Source organism: Colius striatus, chromosome 15 (assembly GCF_028858725.1).
Source record: "Colius striatus isolate bColStr4 chromosome 15, bColStr4.1.hap1, whole genome shotgun sequence".
Classification (NCBI taxonomy): Eukaryota; Metazoa; Chordata; class Aves; order Coliiformes; family Coliidae; genus Colius; species Colius striatus.
In genome coordinates this window covers 9478553-9502382 of record NC_084773.1, presented here as the reverse complement: position 1 = coordinate 9502382, position 23830 = coordinate 9478553, and the positions used below count along the sequence as shown (strand labels likewise).

At 34.4% G+C, this 23830-nt stretch overlaps 1 protein-coding gene across 1 annotated transcript in view; it reads left to right on the top strand.

The window, feature by feature from the left end:
• The window catches only part of DNAH12 (dynein axonemal heavy chain 12), a 62686-nt gene that overhangs the window by 33806 nt on the left and 5050 nt on the right, over positions 1 to 23830 (top strand). The window contains 26 exon segments of the mRNA XM_062008563.1: positions 533 to 832; positions 2094 to 2272; positions 2839 to 3031; positions 3122 to 3283; positions 4443 to 4637; positions 5423 to 5556; positions 5938 to 6100; positions 6508 to 6588; positions 8604 to 8780; positions 9549 to 9680; positions 10067 to 10156; positions 11478 to 11618; positions 11746 to 11987; positions 12327 to 12474; positions 13236 to 13381; positions 14573 to 14787; positions 15397 to 15589; positions 16361 to 16553; positions 17369 to 17541; positions 18027 to 18167; positions 18861 to 19019; positions 20001 to 20145; positions 20972 to 21122; positions 21439 to 21692; positions 22264 to 22404; positions 23185 to 23322. Of these exon segments, the coding sequence (XP_061864547.1) occupies positions 533 to 832; positions 2094 to 2272; positions 2839 to 3031; positions 3122 to 3283; positions 4443 to 4637; positions 5423 to 5556; positions 5938 to 6100; positions 6508 to 6588; positions 8604 to 8780; positions 9549 to 9680; positions 10067 to 10156; positions 11478 to 11618; positions 11746 to 11987; positions 12327 to 12474; positions 13236 to 13381; positions 14573 to 14787; positions 15397 to 15589; positions 16361 to 16553; positions 17369 to 17541; positions 18027 to 18167; positions 18861 to 19019; positions 20001 to 20145; positions 20972 to 21122; positions 21439 to 21692; positions 22264 to 22404; positions 23185 to 23322 (4386 nt within the window).

Here is a 23830-nt window from a genome sequence, read left to right as displayed (position 1 = left end):
TCTAAAATGAATTTTCATCCTGGTAAGCAATATGCTCCAACTCACAACATGAAAGGGTAAGAGAGGAACTGGGCTTAGGAACACTTGATTTTACTGACTGAATTTGGGTTTTTTAGCAGGTTGATATTTGATAATTCACTTCTGAGGTTTCAGAGATAGATTAAAAGTTCCCCAACAGCATTCACTTCAGCATATTATTTATGTCCAATGTAATGAGAAATGATACTAATTCTGTCATAACAACATGAGGTAAAAACAGCTGATGCATTCAGGATTAAAGCAAAACATAGTCAAAACCCACTTTTCTTCATCTACTATTCAGCTTTTTTATTTACTCTTTTTTGGTTTTAGTATTTTGTATAGATGCAAAAAAGTAGGTTTACACGGCTGAAAATTTAGGAAGCTACCGTTACATACTGTACAGTCCTTCAGTTGAACTGGGATGTCATACAATTCAAGGAAGTCAAGATATTTGAATGGTGTTACTGTTTTGTTGATTTAGTTCTTTTTTTGTTGTTATTATTATCTTAAGGTGTATAAGGAAGCCATCAAAAATCTTTTGCCCACACCAGCCAAATCTCATTATACATTCAACCTGCGTGACTTTTCCCGTGTTGTCCATGGCTGCTTGCTCATTAAGAGAAAGTCAGTTGAAGGCAAACATGTAATGATCCGGCTATTTGTACATGAGGTATTTCGTGTCTTCTATGACCGTCTAGTGGAAGACAATGATAGAGCCTGGTTATTCAATTTAGTGAAAGGTATTGTGAAAGAGTACTTCAAAGAAGCATTTGATTCGGTTTTTGCACACCTGAAGCAAGAAAACATGCCTGTGAGTATCATGTTTAACCTATTGCAAAACAGTTGCTTTCATTATAAATTTATAATTATAAGCTTCCAAAGAAAATGTTGTCACATCTTTTTTTGGAGATGTACCAGCACTCACAGAATCTTTGGACAATGAGAGATAACAGAAATAACCAGAATAATTTATAAGTCACTACCACAGAAGTAGCTGGGATTTGCATACCTTACTGTGCCTTCAAGGAGAAATAAACTATGAATACTCATAAACGGACTTGCAGGGACCTGATTTACAAGAAACATTCCCTTTTTAAATTTAGCTTGTGCTCAAGTTACTGTGTGATCAGCTGCATTCCATAATTGTTATGAAATGTTAGTACTTACCACATTGTATAACAATGTCATACTGTATGCCTTGTCCTGCTTTGTTCTGGTTTTCTTTTGTTTTCTTCCCCTATTATGTCATTGATGTCAATGAAACCAAATAAAAGATGATAGACTAAAACAGTAATAGTCCAGATTCATAGGTGCTTTGTAGTTAGAGCTAATATTAAGATGTTACTGATCAAAATAACCATATGTGGACCTAGAACTGACATGCTGTCCTCATAGAGGATGTCCTTGAATAATAATAAGTTTCTCTACCTGAGAGGAAGACCATTATCAACAGGTGGATCGGGTGGGCCCAGTCACTTTATATGCATGACTTATACTGATAAGAAACTCCTGCCTCAGCAGATGCCAGATGATCATTTACTCAATCTACATGCCAGGTGGAGGACTTACTAAATAGAATATGTATTCTATATAATTTTGTATAAATATGGTGTGGGATGTACTGTTGAGTGTGCTGCCTTGTGATGTTGTCCCCCTAGCACTCACCTCTGTGCAGATACAAAATAAAGCACTGTCTTGACTCTGTGTATAGATTAGCTTAGTACGCACTGGGCACAGATCCGCTTTTAACAGCACTAGCTGTCCATTTCATGATGTATTGAAAATTGCTAAACATACATCTGCATAAATTTGGTGTAATCTGAAGGTCATGGTTATGAGATTGGCTATTTGAGCCAATTTATCACATTCCAAAATATTGTATACAAAGAACAAATTAAGAATAAGTATATTGTTTAATATGAGAAATAGACATTTTTGAGGTGGGTGTTTTCTGTGAGTCAAAATATTTTAGTACCTGTTCTCATGTCTTGATTATTTATCTAAGTTCTTTGTTTCTAAAATTCCATTATTTAATGAACTTGGCATCATAATTCATTGCATATTTACCATAGGTAACAGAAGAAAATATGAGAAGTTTGTTTTTTGGTGACTACATGATTCCAGAACTGGAGGGAAATGAAAGACTCTATGTTGAAGTTCCAAGCACTCAGCTGTTCAGTGATGTTGTGGAGCAGTGTCTGGATGAATATAATCAAACTCACAAAACAAGAATGAACCTTGTAGTTTTCAGGTGCATGCAATCTGGATTGTTAAGAGCTTGAAGTGGTAGCTGATAATTCACTATATCCAATTTTCTGAGCTGTGTTTTTTGTATGTCTCTGCCTCCAAATGTACCCACAAATCAAAGCAAGTGTGAATTTATCTTTTTTGAAATGCTTTCACCTCTTTTTGAGATCACTTTTAACTGCTATTCAGCTTACTTTACCCTATGGCCGGTGCTTCTTCTGTAGACCTTGCTGCATATTCCACGGTAAACAATGCTTGGGTTTTCATAAGAGAGAGGACTCTTGGTAATGTGCAGCTTTCTAAAGATGTTATTCCAGTATCTATTTCACATGGAAATTATACAACATTCTCAGAGGCATATTGATATTTGTATAATAGAAGAGTTGTAAGTTTTATTTTGGGGTTCATTTGCACTCCCTTTCTTCCTTTTCCCCCTGACCCTCCCACCCTGCCCTCTGAAATTTGTTTTGGAGGTGCTACTTCTCTGCCTGTTTCACGGGTATAAGTGTTTAAGTGCACAGTTATATATGTGTTTCAGTCATTCTGGTAATCAGCACTTTTCAAATACAGGTATATGTTGGAACATTTGTCTCGCATAAGCCGTGTTCTGAAGCAGCCAGGGGGTAATGCTTTGTTGGTTGGAATGGGAGGAAGTGGGCGCCAGTCTTTGACTCGTCTAGCGGCATTCATGGCAAAAATGTGTGTTTTTCAACCAGAGATTTCTAAGACCTATGGTACAAATGAGTGGAAAGAAGATATGAAAGTGAGTATTTATAACCTGTTTGTGTGTTGACTTAATTTTGAAGACAAATGTTTTGGAATGTACAATATTTTATCTGTCTTGCATTTTTAGAGTCTTCTGAAGAATGCAGGTGTAAAAGGCTTGAAAACTGTATTTATAATGACAGATGCACAAATTAAAGAAGAAAGCTTTTTAGAAGATATTGACAGTGTCCTCAACACTGGGGAGGTACCCAATCTTTTTGCAGCAGACGAAAAACAGGAAATTATAGAGGTATCTTTTAGAAATTCTCTTTAATATCACCTCCCTTTTCAGCTCTTTTGTCAGTTCAGTGTGAAGTGTGGCTTTTGGATATATGCACTTAATTCTATTACTTTTTCTGAAATCTTAGACAAATCAGCCAATTGTTAGTAAATTTATGGAGTAGTTTATGGCCACCATTGTGGCATTCTGTTCACAAACACATGAAGTTGTGCACATAGGGAGCTTTGATTGTTCACAAATACCCAGTGGCCGTAGCTATTTTTCTGCAGTGTACTGTGCAGAAGAACCTGCCTCATAATGTATTCATTGATCAAGTAAAGACAAAGACCTTTTTTGTTTTGTTTTGTCAAGAGATTATTGCTGTCTAGGGCACTAGGGCCCTGTGAGACATAATTTTATAGCCTTCACATTTCTACTCAGAGGGAAGCTGGGGAAGGGTGCTCCATGAATTCAAGCTCGGAAGTAAAGATGCAATGTACTCAGGAAGTTCTTTACAAATTTCTAACTAAAATTAATCTTGGACTTTCAAAATAGTAGTTGGGAGAGCGAGGCATCATTCTTTGTGTACTTCATGTTAGCTAACAATATTTGGAACCATATGCTGTCCTGTCTTCATATCTTTGTGGCATTTTTACTAATGAATTACCTAGGTATGCTTCTTGTTGACATTCAAAGTGGTTCTTAGTACATATACAACTGTTCTTTATTGAAATGGCTTGATCAATTCATAAATATTACTGTATTGTTTTTTCTTGCGTTCAAGTTATGAAGCATGTTGATTCTTGTAAAGAACCTGTTGGTTCTTTATTTCTTGAGGGAGCTAAATACAAATTTTGATTTTTCACAATGTGTCTTAACCCTTTGTCTCCTCTTAATGTATCTTCTCTGTCTGGGACTAATTTTTGGATGGATTTTTAGGTTTTGTTCTGATATTCAGTTGCTCAAAGCAGCAGATGCTAGAATGAGTTGTCAAGTTCACAGATAAATATAATCTCATTCTCAAAAAGTATTTTCTACTTGTTCTGTTTTTCTAGTTTATTTTACCTGTTTCATTTATCAATAAAAAAACATTTGATGGTGATGCTATAATTAATATACTGCTATAGGACTTCAGAAATGCTTAAGGAGAAATCATGTAATGATTTTTACCCTATGTATGATTCCTAAGGGCGTCCGTGCAATAGCTCAGACTGGCAATAAAAATGAAGAACTCAGTCCCTTGGCCTTGTTTGCCTTTTTTGTGAGCTGCTGTAAAGAAAATCTCCATATCGTGGTAGCATTCAGCCCAATTGGAAATGCTTTCCGCAATCGTCTGAGACAGTTTCCCTCACTCATCAACTGCTGTACTATTGATTGGTTCCAGGTGTGTGAAAATATTTATAGTGTTTCTTCAACATACTGCTTCAGTTCTCTAACAGTCTCTATTTAGTGTCCCATGAGATAGTCTCCTGTCTTCTGTATAGAGTGCTCCGTGTTTTACAAAAATTTTGGGAGATCTTGACTGTGATCTCAGTATTTCTACAATTAAACAAACTTCAGTTTCATTGCTACAAAGTTTACATTTCTGAAGTTGAGAATTGTCTCAGTTTGGTGATGGTAATTTGTCATTTCATCGTGTAACATATTTAGAAGGACTACAGAAACTATTTCAATGTGATTGTGAAATAATCATTGTTGCTGCTGCCTGTTAAGCAGATCGTGCATCATAGGAATGACCAGAAAATTCAAGTCCCTTTTTATATCAGTAGATGAGTATATTTTTTATAGATCTTTGATATCTTAAAAGAGTACTGTTGTTAATGATCCTTGATGTAAGCAGTGTTACTCTCAATAAAGCACAGTTAGCTCTATAGCTTGGCCTAGTGCTGACTTCAGTTAATTTTTCTGTCAAAGGATGACATAAACACAAGAAAATGTTTGGATAGAATGACAGTATGTAGCTTTTAACTAGAAGTTGCTGGAAAAGATTACATTAATAGTGTACTTGCTGCCTGATCTAACACTTAGAAAAAGTCCTTGTTCTTCAGACATAGTTGGGAGTAGTGTGTATCATTCTGGTGTTTTGAATGTTTAAATTCTTTTTTTTGAAAAATGAAGAGTGCTAACAGCTGAATTTTGCAAATGCTTCTCTCCTCACTTCTCCCTCAGCCGTGGCCTGAAGATGCCCTTGAACGTGTGGCTAACAAGTTCTTAGAAACACTTGAGCTCACAGACAGTGAGCGTCAGGAAGTTGTGCCCATCTGTAAATACTTTCATACCTCAGCTTTGTCACTCTCTGCAAGGTCAGCCTGTTTCTTTTGAGAGCAACTCATTAATTTCTAGAAATACTGAGAGGGAAAAGATTGTGTTGTTGAAAGTAAATTGAGCAACAGAGAACTTAAAATTTGAATTATTAGAACTAAAACATAACAAAGTTGGGAGGTGGTTGAGTTTCATTATTACTCATTTCTGTCTTAAACATTAATGTATAGTATCTGCCTGCATAAAAATATTGTATTAAATCATCAACATTGTTTACTGCTATTAGGTGTCAGAGTTACATACTTAATAATAGTTAAATAACAGTTAATAGTTAGAGTTATTAGAGTTAATAATAGTTAAACAAAAAAAAAAAAAAGGAAAACAAAACTTCCAGATACTCTCTCTTTTGTTGTTTATAATAGGTTTTTGCAAAGTCTGGGACGTCATAATTATGTTACTCCTACTTCTTATCTTGAGCTTATTGCTGCATTTCGGAACCTTCTTACTCAGAAACGAGATGCTGTTATGAAAGCCAAGAAGAAATACATGAATGGGCTAGATAAACTAGCTTTTGCTGAATCACAGGTGAGTTAGGACAAAAATGAAACTGAAAATACGAAATGTTTGGCGGAAGCAAGTCTTTCCCTAGAGAAGTCATTCAAAAACATTACTTCTGATTTTGTTTAGCTCTACATTCAACAGTAAAATTATAGTCATAGCAGTTGTGTAGAGGCCTTGGACCCCTAAGTATGTATTGCTAAGCAGTGTATGAACAGAGCTTCACTTTCCAAAATGGTTTACAGGTAACTATAAAAGAAAACTGCTTTTAAAATTATAGGTACATAAGAGATAAAAATAAGTCTCTGAAATTTAATGTTATTTCCTCCTATCAATAAGTTAGATAAATTAGCTAAAATCTCGATCTTACAGAAATAGTTGGAAATTGTTCTTGGCACTTCTGAATCCTGCCCAGTTCTTTTGCAAATGTATAGGTTGGTGAGATGAAACAAGAACTAGTTCAGCTGCAGCCCAAACTGGAAGAGGCTAAATTGGATAATGCAAACATGATGAAGGTAAAGTTGTGCAAATGTAACTTCGTGAGTTTTAAAGTAAACGTGTATACTTGATATCTATAATTTCATGTTTGTAATAATTAGTTGTGAATGAGGAATCTTAATCATACAATGTACTGCTTCTTCACTAGCTCAGCTGGTTGTGGAAAGGTTCTAAAGAACATGCATGGATAAGGTTGCTGATATGTGACTTCAAGAATATAAAGAGTTGAGTTCAGATTTTTAAGCTCACTTCTTGTTTATTGAGGTTAGCTATAGTGTGAAACTTGTAACTATCCATGCTTATATCCTGGAAGAAAAATTCATTTTGTTATGTCAGGTACACACTGTATGCTGAAGGATGCTAAAGGAACTTTCATTCTAATAGTGGTTAGAGTGGATTTACCAAGATCATTCACAAGCATTACAAAAATCATAAATAGTTTTTCAGCATTGGAAGTTGCAGGGTTCCTTTTTCTTTGTGCAGAGGTTGTTCTTCTTTGCTGCATGAAACGGGAGTGACCAGACACCAATATGATGTGCATCAGCTCCAATTTATTGTCACATAATCATCACTTATATACCTTTTCCAAATACTGTGTATGTGCTACAATTCATGGCAAAGAGTTAATACTAAGCATCACGCGCTATGCATAAGGCCTCAAAGTTTCATTTTTGTAACAACTTAAACACCAACCTCATTGTGTAAAAACACCATCCTTATTGTGCTTAAAACATCAGCCTTATTATGTCTAAAATGTCACCCCATCTGTTCAGCCTTCAGTTAGTTTTCTCTCACACTATGGTTATGCTTACCTTACATTTAGTTAACTTTATATTATTGTTAGTTACATATGTTACAACTTATTAGTCAAGTACAATCAATCATACAATGCTAAATTGAATGCTCTATTCAGTCTTCTAACAATGCTTAGTTTAATGTCTTGTCCTATCTTCTTGCTTTGACCTTGTTTCTGTTTCAATCTGCTGTTTCGATTTTCCCCTTGTTCAAGCTTGCTATCACATAAACATTCCTTTCTGTCCTTTTTTGCTGTAGAAGGCAACTCAAAGACAAACTGCAGACTTTCTTGGTTTCTGACTGACTCCATAACATTCATCATAGCCCAGGCCCCAACAGGAAGTAAACAAGAAGAGTTTTGCAGTCTGTCTTTGCATGCACAGGAGTTATAGGCTTAATTTTTGAAAGGATCCTAAAAAGGATTTAGAAATTTAGTGAGATGTAGGAACAAATCTCTTAGCTGTTTTGGAATATTCAAACTTGGGAAAGTACACTAATCAAGTATGTTACTATTGCATCACAAAAACACAAGATTTGATTGACATTTTTATGCACTTGCTTCTACTTTATAGGTGTTTTTACAGATATAGTGATATCTCATATGCCTACTCTTATAAGCCTCTAAGAAAGCTGGATGTCACTTATGTAGAACTGATAAGGGAGTACTTGGATATGGGCTTGACTCATCACCGAAAAGACAATAAATGTCAGTAGTCAATGGTAGAGGCTATGAAGCTATGAAAACCCACTCTGAAAGCTAGTAATTTTTTAGTTACAGCCTGATGCACAAATTAGCATCATAGAATCATCATGGTTGGAAAAGACCTTTAAGATCACCAAGTCCAACCACTAACCTCACACTGCCAAACCTATCATTAAACTAAACCATATCCCTCAGCACTTCATTTATGCAACTTTTGAATATTTCTAAGGATAGGGACTCCACCACGATGAAGACGTTCTTGTCTTCTGAACTTCAAACATATTTTAAATAGCTTTTATTGATTTTAATCTAATTTGATGCAGATTACCTACTGTTAAAGCTCCATGATGATGTTGCATTATGCTAAGAAAGAAATCATTCCCTTAACATAAATTGAAAATACACGACAATATATGAAAATATTTAAATAGTTTAATTTTCTGTTTATCTTTTTTAGTATTCTCTAAGTGGTAATTTCAGTGTATTGGATCATTCACTACTCAACAGGAAACTCATCCATGTGCTTTTCTCTAGACTATAGAAATAGAGTCTGCAGAAGTTGAACAAAAAAGAAAAACTGTGAAAGTAGATGAAGAAATGGCTACAGAAAAAGCTGAAGAAGCTCAGACATTGAAAAATGAATGTGAGAGTGACCTGGCAGAGGCAATCCCAGCCCTGGAGGCTGCACTTGATGCTCTTGACACTTTAAAGGCAAGCTGATCTAAACTTCAGCATTTGAATGAGTTGTTTAATGTGATGAAGCTCTTCCATTTATTTGGGAAAGAATGTACTAACATGTAAAGAATTTGAACATTGTTGATTTCCCCACGTTTTGGCAAATGAGAAGATATTGTAAAGTCATTGTTAACTTTGCTTGCTCTTCATATAGTGGGGAGTATGGTATAATTTTTATTTGCAAGAAAGCCTGCTTATGAGAAAAGTAATCAAAGCCAACAGCGCTATCTGCTGAATTTCATCTTTCACCTAAGTTAATGTTGTTTGCCAGAGTGTAACATGGCATTTGTTTATGGCTAAGAATTATCTGGGTCTTTGGTTGAAAAGTTTTGTACTTGTCATGACTTATACATGATCTGAGAGCAGTACTGTTAAGAAAGTCCTGCAGATATATAGTATGAGGTGGTTTAGTGGGAATTACAAAGTGTATGAGAGATCTTAGATGACACTTACTTAAGTGTATAAAAAAATATTCTGATCTGGACTTCTTAAAACATAATTTTAATTAATCATTAGTTTACAGTTACTAGCATTTATTTAATGTCTGTCTCCCCGGCATTCTATACATTAATGGATATTATTGATGGATATTATTGTCTTGTCATCCCTTCTAAAACTGCTCTATAATTTAAGTTCATTGGAAATTATGTTCTAAATCCCTTTTCTTCTGTTAGTTCATTTGTGTTAGTGGTGAGAGAGGCATAACATTTTTCTTAATTATTTTAAATGTCACTTTTATTTTAGCCTTCTGACATATCAATTGTCAAATCAATGAAAAATCCTCCATCTGGTGTCAAACTTGTCATGGCTGCTGTCTGTGTCATGAAAGAAATAAAACCTGAAAAAATTGTAGATGTTTCAAGGACTCGAGACAAGGTAAAATAATACACAATAGTTTTAAATTGAGGTGTGATTCATCTTATTCTGAAAACAGAGCACTTTTTCAGTCAACACGATCATCCAAACTCCACTAAAGTAGGTCTTCATCTGTTGTTTTGCTGAAAACAAAATTCCAACTTTTAATTTGCTTGAGTTGTGTATAGATAATAGATAACACATAAATCTTCCCTTGAGACACTGATCAGTTTTTTACTTTAGGTATGATTTGGGGGAAATATTTGATCTGATAGACTTTACTAACATCTGAAGGAGATACACAAGGTCAACAGTATTAAATATGCATGAGTTTTAATTAGACTTGTCATTTTTGGTTGTGTGTTTATTTTAAAACTTGAAAAGATATTTCCTACTGTCTTTTGTAGATTTTGGATTACTGGGGTCCAAGCAAGAAACTGCTTGGTGACATAAATTTCCTGAAGGATTTGAAAGAGTATGACAAGGACAATATTCCAGTAAGACTCTAGTTTTTAATTAATTTTCACCACATGATCCCTTGGTTGCAGGGAAAAGAAAATAAAAATAGAAAATACTGTATCAGAGGCTCTATTATCCAAAGTTAGTCAATTTGTATTATGACCGAGGATTTTTACAATATGATAGGATATCTCTGTAGGATGAGTATGGTCATGCCAAGTGAGTCAAACTTCCTCAGGGTGAGCCTTTTACTGTCATTTCAGAAGGTTTTGGAATTCCTGAGGCTTCTATACGACATGTCTTCTATTTGAGTGAAATGTTGTTTTGTGCACAAATGCTTCCAACTTTGCAATCTATGGGTGTATCTCATAAAAAGGTGAAAATAACACAGAAAACCCCCAATATCAGTGTTATTTTGCTAGTCCCATTAAGCCCATGTGAACTTTATGTATCTAAAAGAACTTTTCACAAAGTATTCCAGAAGTCTAAGTGCTATGGAGACCTGTTTCCTCCTATTTCTTCTGAACCTGGGTCCTTGTAGTTTCTTCTAATATGTTCTGGTTTGGGTTTTGGTTGGGTTTTGGATTTTTTTTTTGTGGAACCAAGGAGCATTTGATCTCTGTTAAACCCTTCTGTGCCTTTTTTGTACTAGTTTTTCTAAATCAGTTATTCTGGCATTGCAAACTTTTTTTCTAAGTAGCTGCCCCCATTTGTGCTCTCCTTCATGGCTGTTTCTAATCGTATTATTTTGATTAAATGAATGCTGACAAAATGGCTAATATTTCATTAAGTGTACTAGCAGATACACTGTAAATGCAGAAGTGGAATAGCTATATAACTTTGTTTAAAATATGACCATCTCCACCAAAGATCTTACCATCCAACAGCATGATTCTTGCTGTTTGCCCAATTCAGTGCATATGCTTTGCCTTTTATAAAACTGGTTCCCAAAAGTAGACACAAGTGATGTAATTCATTTAGATTTTAGCATTAATTAGTAGAAATACATTTTTATCATGATCCCCAACAGCTCGGTCTTAAGAAAATATAGCAAGTAATGAAATAAGCATGTTTTGCACATGTTTTTAAGGGAGTAATTTAAGGCTTCTGTATGACTATAATGCTCTTGGGACTTGGGTAGCTGTCCCATGCAAGACATACCAAATGCATGATTATAAAGTATAAGATTAGAACCAAAACAAGAGAAAGACCACAAAGCATAATAGGAAAATTAAAATAAACAAATGAGCAGGTGATGTCTACTACAATTAATACTGAGTAGTTCTCTCCAATCAGCCAGTGTAAGTTTGAAGTGTCAGCCACAAGCCTTTGATGAGCTATAATGCTTTTGCTATTCAGGCAGCTGTCATGCAGAAGATTCGGGCTGAATACTTGACTAATCCTGAGTTTGATCCACAAAAGGTGGCTAAAGCTTCCTCAGCAGCAGAGGGTTTATGTAAATGGATTATGGCAATGGAGATGTATGACAGGGTTGCAAAGGTGCGTTTTTGATCCCAGTCCCTCAGTGCTATTCCTTTGCTTGGTGTTTTCACCCTAAGCATCGTATTACAAAATAAAGTTACAACATTTTGCTTTAAGTGATTGTGTATTGGTTGTAATTGAATAGGTGGTTGCACCCAAGAAAGCTCGTTTGAAAGAGGCACAGGAGGCCTTAGCAGAGATACTGATGCTCTTGAATCAGAAGAGAGAAGAACTTAGAGCAGTTGAAAACCGTTTGACTGCTTTGGAACGAACCTTCACTGAGAAAACTGAAGAAAAGGCTCATTTAGAATTCCAGGTTGATCTGTGTGCTAAAAAACTAGAACGAGCAGAGAAGCTGATTGGAGGCCTTGGTGGAGAGAAATCAAGGTCAGGTTAAAGTTCAAGTGGCAGATGTAACAGCCATTGTAGAAAGAGAACCAGTCCTCTGAGCCTGTAATGCTGTAGCTCTATCTGAGGGCTGTATTGCTTAAAGAGTGTCTGGGCTCTTGAAAAATTCCTAATTGTTTGTAATGTAAAATTATGGGCAACAATATTGGGAGGATTGTAGAGGAAATGTTCGAACAAGAATAAAATACATTAATGTAGTATCCCTTGCTCTTCACCTGAAGTTAAGATAAACAACAACAGAAGTTTACTTTGATCATCAATATCATTAATGTGGAGGTTTCAGCATCAGGGTTTTTGTCTATCTTCTGCTTACCATAGATGGAGTAATGCTGCAAATGATCTTCAAGGCATATATGATAATTTGACAGGAGATGTTCTGATATCAGCTGGTGTGATAGCATATCTGGGAGCTTTTACTGCTGGATTTCGACAAGAATGTACCAAAGATTGGAGCAAAATGTGCAAGGTTAGAAGATTAACCTTAGTTTTAAATGTGTTTGCTTTTTGTCAGGCTACTGCAAAAGGCTTCAAAAATCCCTTGTTGTTTATTTAATATTAGCCTAGAAAAACTCATTAACATTGATGGTGTAGATTCTGCTGATCCAATATTCTGTAAATTTGAATTTAATAAAATCAGTGAATTTATTCTAAAGTAACACATCAGAAATAAGACTTTGTAAGGCTTGATCATTGCTTAAATAAAATCTCAAAATTTTCTCTATTTTGCCTTTAAATTAACTTTAAAATGCAGTTATGTGTAATGTAAAAAAAAACCTTTGTAGTAACTTACAGTGACATATATTTATACATAAATTAAGTGCTTGAGTGCTGTTTACAAAGGAGGAGTTCCAATAATCATCATTACATTACCATAGTAAGAGCAGAAATAGTCATTAGATGATTTGCAAATGTGAGTTTCTTAAGGTAATGCATTGCCTTAACTCTATGTAACAACAAAAAAGTACATTTAGAATCCTACAGATTAGACAGATCCTACAAAATTTGTAAAGAGAGTAAATATTCAGTGGGAAATGTAGTGAATTATTGCAACTATTATTTTATTTTTCCCAAGATTTTTACTTACACTGACCTATTTCAAACCCTTAACAGGAAATGCACAGTCACTTTGGATAGAAGTGGCATTCAATCAAATATGTAAAGAACCATGGCATAAGAAAGATAAATGGGGTTTTCTTTCTCTTTTCTTTTTTTTTTATTTCTTCCCAGGAGAAAAGTATCCCTTGTTCTGAGAATTTCTCTTTAAGTAAGACTCTTGGTGACCCAATAAAAATAAGAGCCTGGAATATTGCTGGTTTGCCAACCGATGTATTTTCTGTAGACAACGGGGTCATTGTTGACAATTCAAGACGTTGGTAGGTGACAAAAATCCAAACAAGTTTTCACTTCTTAAAAAAGAAAAAAAGATGAACTAAATCTCTAGGGACAATGTAACTTCTGGAGAGACAATGTAATTGAAAGCAGAAGCTGAATCTTTATAGCCATCTCCTGTGAAATTTAAGAGGTACAACAACTCAGAGATATGTGTATGCAATTACTTGAAAGCTTTCAGGAGATGCCACCATCTGGGATAAGGTTATTTGTTATTCTATTCTCTTTTCTTTTTTTTTTTTTTAATATTGTAACTCGTCCCATTACTGGCTAATGAAGCTTCTGTAAGAATTGATTTTACAAATGCATGGGAATCCTCATGCTTTACATGTTTCATGTTAAGATTCAGGTTATGTGAATTGCATAGTCCAGATATACAGCAGTCCACTTGAAGGTCTTACACTTAGGAAGTTTTCAGATGACATTTATATGTTTTACAGATATTTATTGTATGTGAAACTTAAATCTATATAAAGGGTTATTTTAGAACCTTTAACAATTATTTTCTTTAAAATTCTAAAAGATTATAAATCTTTATAGTGATGTTTCTGTGATATATTCTCTTAAGAGTTAATCTTTTTGATAGATTCAGATTATAGTTTCTGATTCTGCTTTTAGAATGTTGCTTAGTTCTCCAAGGGTGCAATTATATGAATGATATAAAACATGTCTTCTAATATATATACAGACAGATGAAATGAGGAACTACGAACCGGGATAAATCTGTCAACAAAATATTATCACCTTTCCCTGCTTGCTTTTCCAGTCTTATACTAGATGATATAACAACATATCAGATGTAAATTGCAACTAATTGTTGACTTTCATTTTTTTAAGTGAAAAAATATCCAAGACAAAACTCAATGTCTGTAAAACTGAATAAATTCTGCATACTGAGAACTCCAGGCAGAACAAGATTTGACAAGAATGCTGCATTCTGATGTACTTTATGAAAAATGTTCTGAACATTTTTGCAACTCTTAAAACTATTTTTTATCTTACTTTTCAAATTATGATAAAATATCTATACCTCCATTTTTCACTGATCTTTTAAAATAACAGATTTTAAATTGTATCACTTTTCACTTGCCAGCCTGACAGAGAAACATTTTTAAATAGTTTTACATTTTTGAAAACTCCTGCAAGCACTGAACAAACTGTCTTTCATGTTCTAGGCCATTAATGATAGACCCTCAAGGTCAAGCAAATAAATGGATCAAGAATTTTGAGAAGGAAAATCGCCTGAATGTTATAAAGGTCAGTGATACCGATTATATGAGAACCCTGGAGAACTGCATTCAGTTTGGAACTCCACTTCTGCTAGAAAATGTTGGAGAGGAACTAGACCCATCACTTGAACCTCTGCTACTTAAGCAGACTTTTAAACAAGGTACATCAAAATTCATTTTGAACCCTGAAATCAAGATTACATTAATACTCATCTTATAGTCTATGATACTGTCTGATATTTTTCTTATTATTATTCTCTGCTTTACTACTGCCTATGTGAAGAGGAAGGTAACTTCACAGCAGTCTGAAGGTTCCTCTTACTTTTTAATAAATGTCATTTATATATCATGTAGTGGTATCATGTGAAAAACTTCACTGTGTCGCCATAGGATACTAAATGAAGACACTAGACTCTGCAAAGGGGAGCCTGTCAGTGCAATTATATTTTGTTTGCTCCTTTTAATATATTTTAGTCTAATAGTAATTACTAAATTTACAAATAAAGAAAAGCTGTCAAGGCATTTTGCTAAGGCACCATTTTCTTGTGTTTCTCTGAAATTTACTAAGTAGCTATGAATTTGGTTTTCAACTTCTCCTTCTTTCCCTCCTGGAAAAAAGACAGAAGATGCAGATAAACATAAATATATTTTCTTTCCTTCTTACATAGTTTACTGGTTTTCACATCGACCCTTAAAAAAAAAACCCACCTAAGAAAAAAACACAAGCAATTTAAGTAGATAATGGTTTTCTTAACATATCTTAATTTTAGGAGGTATGGAGTGTATAAGACTTGGTGAGAACATTATTGAGTATTCCAGTGATTTCAAGTTTTTTATTACCACAAAACTGAGAAATCCACATTATATGCCTGAACTTGCTACAAAAGTTTCTTTACTCAATTTTATGATAACACCAGAGGGACTTGAAGACCAGCTGCTAGGTATTGTTGTAGCAAAAGAGAGGTAAGTCTGTCTTTATGTCAAGTAGCCATTTACATTTTTTATGATGCAATTCCAAGAAATGAGAGAATAATTTATTGTAAAGCAAAATGAAGGTTACATTATGTAAATGTTGCTCAGTAATAGCTTTAAAAAGCTACTTTTCTGATTGTCATATTTAAAAAGTTGGTTAGAGAAACAGATTGTCCTATTTACTATTGGTTAAACATCCCCAAGTTTATTCAAATAGCAGATATAAAGTAATAATTTTTTTGGTATCAGTTTTCTCCTGAAATATGTTTTGGCTGTTAGAAAACGATGTAAATATTATCTAATGCTTAAATCATTATTGTGAGTTTTGCAATTTGACTCATCTGCCAGACAAGGATGCAGAATTATGGGGATTTTGGGTTTAATTTCTTTTGAAATAAATGCACAGTATTTCTGAAACTGATTATGAGTCTTAACTAAACTCTCACAGACATACAGAGATATAGTTCCTGGGTTGTACAGAAATGTTTATTCAGGCAGCAGAGATTTAAAGGAGAACTGGGATGTGCAGATGTGCAAAATGCTAAGATACTCAAGGTTAGACTATCATTTCCAAAGACTGAAGTTAGGAAAAGAAATCTATACTCAGAATTATCAACATATGCTGAACAGAAACAATGTATTTAAACTGAAGAGAAGATTCATATATATTTCTTGTAGGAAGGAGGAGTCATCCTCATAGGCTTCCTTTACAGTTGGTGGATGATTAGCATTGACTGGTTTTGTTTGTGTTTTTTCCATTAGACCAGAATTAGAACAGGAAAGAAATGCTCTCATTCTTCAATCTGCAGCCAATAAAAAGCATCTGAAAGAAATTGAGAGGAAAATTTTAGAAACATTGCATTCATCTGAGGGGAATATTCTGGAAGATGAAAGTGCTATTGAAGTCTTGGATTCTGCTAAAATAATGGCTAATGAGATCACAAAAAAACAGCAAGTAGGGAATGTGTGGATTGTTTTTCGTAACGACATATGGAAAGTTAATATTAAAACTGGCAGTTAACAGAAGCAATGTGATTTAGATGGAAAACACAAGGAGGAAATTCTGTGCTTGTGATAGGTGAAGAGAAATAAAATTGTATCCTCATTTTTTTGCTGAGGGCTTATTCAGTCTTTAATTTAAAATATTTTAAAGAATAAAATATCCATCTGTGATAGGGCTGAGGAAAAGTAAGAAATGCTGAAGTTAAGGTAACATGTTAAGATAAAGGAACTAATCTTTTTAAATGACAAAATTATTCAGGGAGATGTTAATAATCTGAGTGACCAATACAGGTATGCAAGCCCAGGTTTTTTTGTTATATTTAATGCCAGCTCAAGACAATGAGAGCTAAATAGCATTGGTAAATGTTTTGTATAAAGCTGATTTACTTCAGGATAACTAGAACTTAAATACATAACCAGTCTGAAATTACCCATATGTTTTAATGTTGCTAGGGTAGAGATTGATACTTTTGATGCTAAGTGATGCATTGAAACTGTTGTGCTTCCTTTCTCCTTTGCTTTGACTGTTTACATGCTATAGTATATATACATAGATCAAGCAGTACCATGTTAAGGGCAAGTACTCGTTTTAGCTAGTGCAGTTATCACTCACTGTGATTGTACATTTTGGAATATAAAAGTTGTTGTGCTCTGGTGTTCTGTACAAAGTGCTGTACAGAAGTGTTTTACTAATATTGTAAGTAGTTATTTTTTTGTACAAAAGAGGTGATTGAAAGCTTTTCTTTATCAACTATTCTTCATATTTAGATTGCAGAGAGAACAGAACTTAAAATAGCGGAATCTCGAGAAGGTTATCGACTTATTGCAAAGCATTCTTCAGTGCTCTTCTTCAGTATTGCAGACTTGGCAAACATTGATCCCATGTACCAGTATTCTCTTAGTTGGTTTGTTAACCTCTTCATCAGCTCTATTCATGACAGGTAAATATAGTCTTTCTGGTGTAAAATAAGAGTTTTCTTTCTCTTCTTCTGAACAATTCCCTCCATTTTGAAACCATTAACCTCTCATCTCATTAAATGCAGTTTTTTAAAACAAAATATGATTAGTTAATGATGCAAAAGTTCTTTGTGGCTACTGTTTGAGCAAATAATGAACTGTAACCATGTGCTATATTTTTAAGAATGCAACATAAAGAAAGAGCGAAGTCTGATTCTGAGCTAAGCTCCATTATGAACGTTGAGTGCCACTGCCTAACTAGCAAATTGATTTTATCTCATTATTTTGCTTGGGACTTTTAGAAGACCTGTAAATCATTACGTATCATGGAAATTTTGGGGAAATGGACATTTAAGTCCCTTGTGGAGCACATGGACCTAATATAATTCCTCTGTAACTCTGAATAGATTTCTTATTTGCCAATGTAATTCAATTTGAAGTCTCAATTTTTCACTTCTTTTCTTTTTAGTAACAAATCCAGAATTTTGCAGAAGCGGCTTCAGTATCTAAATGGCCACTTTACATACAATTTGTATTGCAATGTGTGTCGTTCACTGTTTGAAAAGGACAAGCTACTCTTCTCATTTTTGCTGTGTTGTAATCTTCTCATGTAAGTGCATTTTTGTGACATCTCTTAACTAATTTTCTTATAATGTAAAAATACAGTGATGAGATAACATGTTCTTGTAAATATTGATAATATAGCTTTTGGAGTAAGCTTGTGAATATTTGGGGGGTTTTAATATTGATGACATTAACGAGTGAAAGAGTATGTGAGTACAGGTGTCATTACTATGTGTAGCTTTTGGATGTTTTACAAAAAGAATGTTCCTATGCTTGTTAAAATCAATGGGTTTGTCAAAGATACTTTTTTGACTGCCTTTAAAGGACCTAGGTAGTGTTATGTAGCATCTTGTGTCAAGAACTATTGCAATTATTTAGGAAAATATTTTAGAAAGAAATCTTAAGAATATGCCATCCCAGCAACTTCTAGGTTTTTATCTTTAGTTTTCATTTTCTCTCTTCTTTCTGTTTTATCCTTTTGCATACACTTGGGACTAATTGCAGTTGCACTTATTAAAAACAAATATGCAGACATATACCATTTACCTCTTGAAACCGTTACTGTAGTCTTAGTCATTTTTACCACAGTTTTAAAACTATATAGAATACTGAGACCTGATCTCAGCTGTTACTGCAGGAGAAGTATTGCTAAATGGCAGTGGTGTGATTAATTTTAAACAACTCTTTATATTATGTAAAACAGTATCTCATTAACTTAATATCTTCATTTTTAATATAGGGCTAAAAAGGAATTAGAACATCAAGAGTTTATGTTCTTACTAACCGGCGGTGTAGGTCTCAAGAATGACTACAAGAATCCAGACCCATCTTGGCTACCAGATAGAAGTTGGGATGAGTTGTGTCGTGCAAGTGAAATCCCAGCTTTGAAAGGACTGAGGTATAGCAAAATATTGATATGAATTAGCCTTAATTGTTCCTGACTAAAACATGTGCAACTTAATGAAATAAATGTTTCATATATGTTTTCCAAACTGATTCCAGAATGCCAACATGATAAAACCAGCCCCTCTCTTGATCATTAGGTTTGCTTCACTTTATTTGGCTAATTATAATATTATTTAATTAAACTATTTTCCATAATTATTTGAGGTGCTACCTAAAGAAACTTTTCTTTTGAAATGTCTCTGTGGCACAGAAACAGTTTTTTGAAGGCAGTCAACTGAGGCCTAAGGAAGTGTATGTGGCAAAATTCTACTGCAGTGCTAGGGGAGGAATTTCTCTGGTAAAATTTTATGTCCTGAAATCAGGAGAATTTTACTCTGCATTTAAGTAGAATTTAACCCTAAATTCTGAAGCCAGCATAGCTGTAAAAAACCTGAACATTTGCAGGATTTGAATCTCTCTGTGTAAATACTGATTGTTCTGTTAGAAGAAATTGTTTTGGGCTGTTGTGTGTTTCTATCTCTTTGGAGTTTTAGTAGCAATGTGGATGATGATCCAGCCTTTAAGTAATCCAAGAGTTGTCCCATTGCAGAGGACATACTCTACATGTTGCATGAAGGAAAACCAATTTTTTCCTGACTGAATTTCCTAGTAATTTTCTTCTGTTAAAAAGTGAATTTTTCCTGAAATATGAGAGGCAGAAAATTCACCCAGACCTATGAAGGTCCAAGCAGTGCTGACTGAAGAAACAGATAGAACTTATTGTCTACTTGGAACGTCTCAGGTGGAGTCTTGTATATCTGCAATAGCATGATGGTAAAAGATTTTTTTCAGCATAGAGAAGCTCAACTGTAGGTTCATTTGCTGATGTAGAAGTGGAGTTGCTTGTACGACAAAACAATGTAATTGGCTTTTGATAAACATCAAAACCCGATTCCAGGTATTTACAGTAATTGTAAGTCCTTTTTTTGTCTAGGAATCACATCTCTGAGAATATAGGTGAATGGCAAAAAATTTATGACAGCAAAGAGCCACAAAGCTTTCCATTACCAGAACAATTGAACAATACGTTAAATGAATTACAAAAGATGATAATTCTTCGGTGCTTAAGACCAGACAAGGTAACGTGACCTGTTATCAAGTGTTTGTAGACTGTTCCATGTCTTGTAGCATAGTTTGCACTGATTGTTTAAGCTGTTTTTTATCATATTTTATTAAGAAAAAAGATAGCGTTCTTATTTTTCAACTGAGCAATACAAACGACCACAAGGATAATCTGAGAACTTTTGTTTGACATGATTTAATGCATCTTTCAGAGAATACATCTTGTTCTAGTTTTTGTCAAGTTATTGTTCATGTTTAGTCTGTTATATACTGGAGAGCAGGATACGTTAGCCTGAACAAATACACAGTGTCCTGTACCGTGTGCTTTCATACAAAGGGCCCCAAGGCAAAGAGAGATCAATTGTGTTTATTTAAACAGTCAGGGCAAACTTTTAACACATTTTACCTTTTGGTGCACTTAGTAAATTACAGTGTGTACTTGAGGAATAATCAGTGTTAGGATTTGAAGTACATATTGCATTTGTTCCTTAGAATTAATTAAAAAGAATTAGATTCATATTTACCAAGGGGGAATGTCCTAGTCCTTCACTTGAGGTAAAGCCTGAATTTAAGTCTTAATGTAATTTAATTATTTTATATGAGGCATGTTATTTTTATTTTCTAAAAGCACTACCATTCCTCTTGTGAGGGAGAAAAAAAGGAGGGACCGCTAACAAAAGGTGAAACCTTTGCTTCTGAAGCATTCTGCGAGACTCAAATCCATGTAGAGCTGAGAGATGTCTGTAGGCTCAGTTTAACTAATATACGGGACATAGAAGATGCTGTCAAATATGTGGTTATGTTTCATTTAAGTTAATAGCTCACATTTACTTTCTTTATCAGATTGGTCCAGCCATAACAACATTCGTAACTCATAAACTGGGGAAGAAATTTGTAGAGCCACCATCTTTTAATCTGACAAAAAGTTACTTAGATTCAAATTCTACAATCCCTTTAATATTTGTGCTGTCTCCAGGAGCGGATCCCATGTCTAGTAAGTATACACAGGAAGAAGAATAGTACAGCTTTTCAGATTAGGGGTCTGAATTTCCCCTTTAATACACAGTGAGGATTACTTTGCACTTTGTGCAAGTAGATTGGAGTGCATCATGTCACGCTGGTAAAATTTTGTTCTCCCTAAAAATGGGAATGATATTTTAAACTGAAGAAACTTTATATTCTGCATCAAAGCTGCAACATCTTATTGTGTGTGTGTTTTAACAGGATAGTAATAAACATTTAATTTGTTTTTTCATGACATAACTTCTTTTAAATGAAGGAATCCTCAAATCTTATGTTTTCTGTTCAAGGCCTCCTGAAATTTGCAAATGATAGAGAGATGGTTGGAAATAAATTTCAGTCCATCTCGTTAGGACAAGGACAAGGACCTATAGCTACAGAAATGATTCAAAGAGGAATGGAAGAAGGAACCTGGATTTGTTTACAAAATTGTCATTTGGCTGTCTCCTGGATGCCAATGTTGGAGAAAATATGTGAAGAGTTTAGCAGTGAAAAGTGCCATCCAGTTTTCAGACTTTGGCTTACTAGTTACCCTTCACCAAAGGTACATACATTGCCAAATATTTTGTATTAGGGGAAAGGAAAGATGGGTGAATTTTTAGGAAATATTCATATCCCTGAATGAGCTGATAATGCCAATCTTCTTGGAAATAAAATGAGGCTATTGAAGAGATCATTTAATCAAGAAAAGCCATTTTAAAATATAATTATAAGCATAGTATTTCCAAGCTGCCCTTGTAATATTTTTATATGATGATGTGTAGTATTTTGTTTACTAGTGAATGGCACTGGATTTTTCCAGCATCTGAAATTAAGAAGTTTTTATACTGTCACTGAGGTTTTGTTTCATATAAATTCCAAAACTTGATTTTGCATTCTATTTATAACAAAACGATTCTGTGATACTATAAATACCAAAAAAGCTTTTTAAAATACAGGTTTGTTGTTTTCAGTAAGGTCTTAGAGAATTTCTTTTAAAAGCTCCTGATATTTAAAATGTCACTTCTTACAGATAATCGTTTATATGAGAAACATCGACTAACGATATATTGTTATAACAGTACAGCATTTGTTCCACACATTCTGAACACTAATTTACTAATTGTTGTTTTTAGTTTCCAGTAACCATTCTGCAGAATGGAGTGAAGATGACAAATGAACCTCCTACTGGTCTCCGGTTAAACCTGCTGCAGTCATTTCTTTCTGATCCTATTTCTGATCCTGCATTCTTTTCTGGATGCCCTGAAAAGGAGCTGGTATGTGCCTATCTCTTGGCAGTTTTATTCTTTCTTCTGTTTTTATCCACAGATACACTGATTACTGTCCAGTGAATGTTGTCAATTTTTATTATAGTTGTGAGTTGAGGTTTTGTAGTGATAAAAATGATTAGTGGAGAATTGCTCTGCCAAGTAATTTCATTTAGCAGTATTTAGAATGGTTTCTTAGGCTTTATGAAATTACATACTACAGACTGTGCACAAACACTGAACATTTGTTAGTAGTGCATACCTGTTGTTATTGAGATGGTAACCACTGATAAGATCTTTTCTTGCTACCAGAAGCTAGTATTGCAGTGCCTAAAGGTTTACTGGTAAGCAATGAACTGCTTAGCTAATCATTGATTGGGAAGCAAGTGAAAAAGCGGTGGAGTTACTCAGAAATATGAGTATGGTAATCAATGTACATAGGTATAAACGAGTGCATCTAAGGAGTTACGTTAAACAACACCTGTGTATTTTGATTGGCTAATGAGCCTTAAAAGTAAAAATCTTGCAATTTGAATTCCTTTGAAACCACCTGCCCTATACATGGGGAAGTCTTGTGTAAGAGTACTTGAAGAGCTAGCTAAATATACTTGCGTATGTGGTAACTATGTGCGTATTTGTTCCCAAGTCAAAAAACCACAGCACACCTAATAGTTGCCTGTATTTGTACCCTAGATGGGTAATCAAGTGATGTGTTCTTCAAGCAAGTTACAGACTAGCATGAGCAAATAGTCTAGCTAATAATACTTTTTTGGGTTTTATTTCTCAAAGGTGTGGGAGAAACTGCTCTTTGGAGTCTGTTTTTTCCATGCTCTTGTTCAGGAGAGAAGAAAATTTGGGCCTCTTGGTTGGAATACACCCTATGGATTTAATGAATCAGACTTGCGAATCAGTATCAGACAGCTGCAGGTAAAATTATCCGTTGTTACCTTGCAAAGCATAAGAATAAGCCAATAGCCAAAAAGGAGCAATGCACTTAAGTTACATCAAATGTTTCTAAGATTTTAATGAATCAATTCAGCCACAGAGGCAAGGAATGTCAATCATACGTTTTTTCAAAATTACAAATGAAATAAATTTGTTCTTCATGAGATTTAGATTCATACAGATATATGGAATACAATGAGGGTATATGAGTATAATAAGAGTTTAAATTGTCATATAGAAGAGTTCAATTTCGGTAACGTGATATCAGTGACAGCCACCTATTAATATGCGTTTTGTGGTTAGGAGAAGGAATTTGGGTTTTTTTGTACATACATGCCATTAGTTAAACTAAGCCTCAGACTATTTTCCTTCCCTAAAATAAAATGCTGAGTGCTACTTGGTCTTGGGTCTTCTGCAGGCCCTGTGTAGAAAAGTCAGGAGAGCTAAAACTGTGATTACAGAAGCTGATGATGAGCAGTTGGAAAAGTTG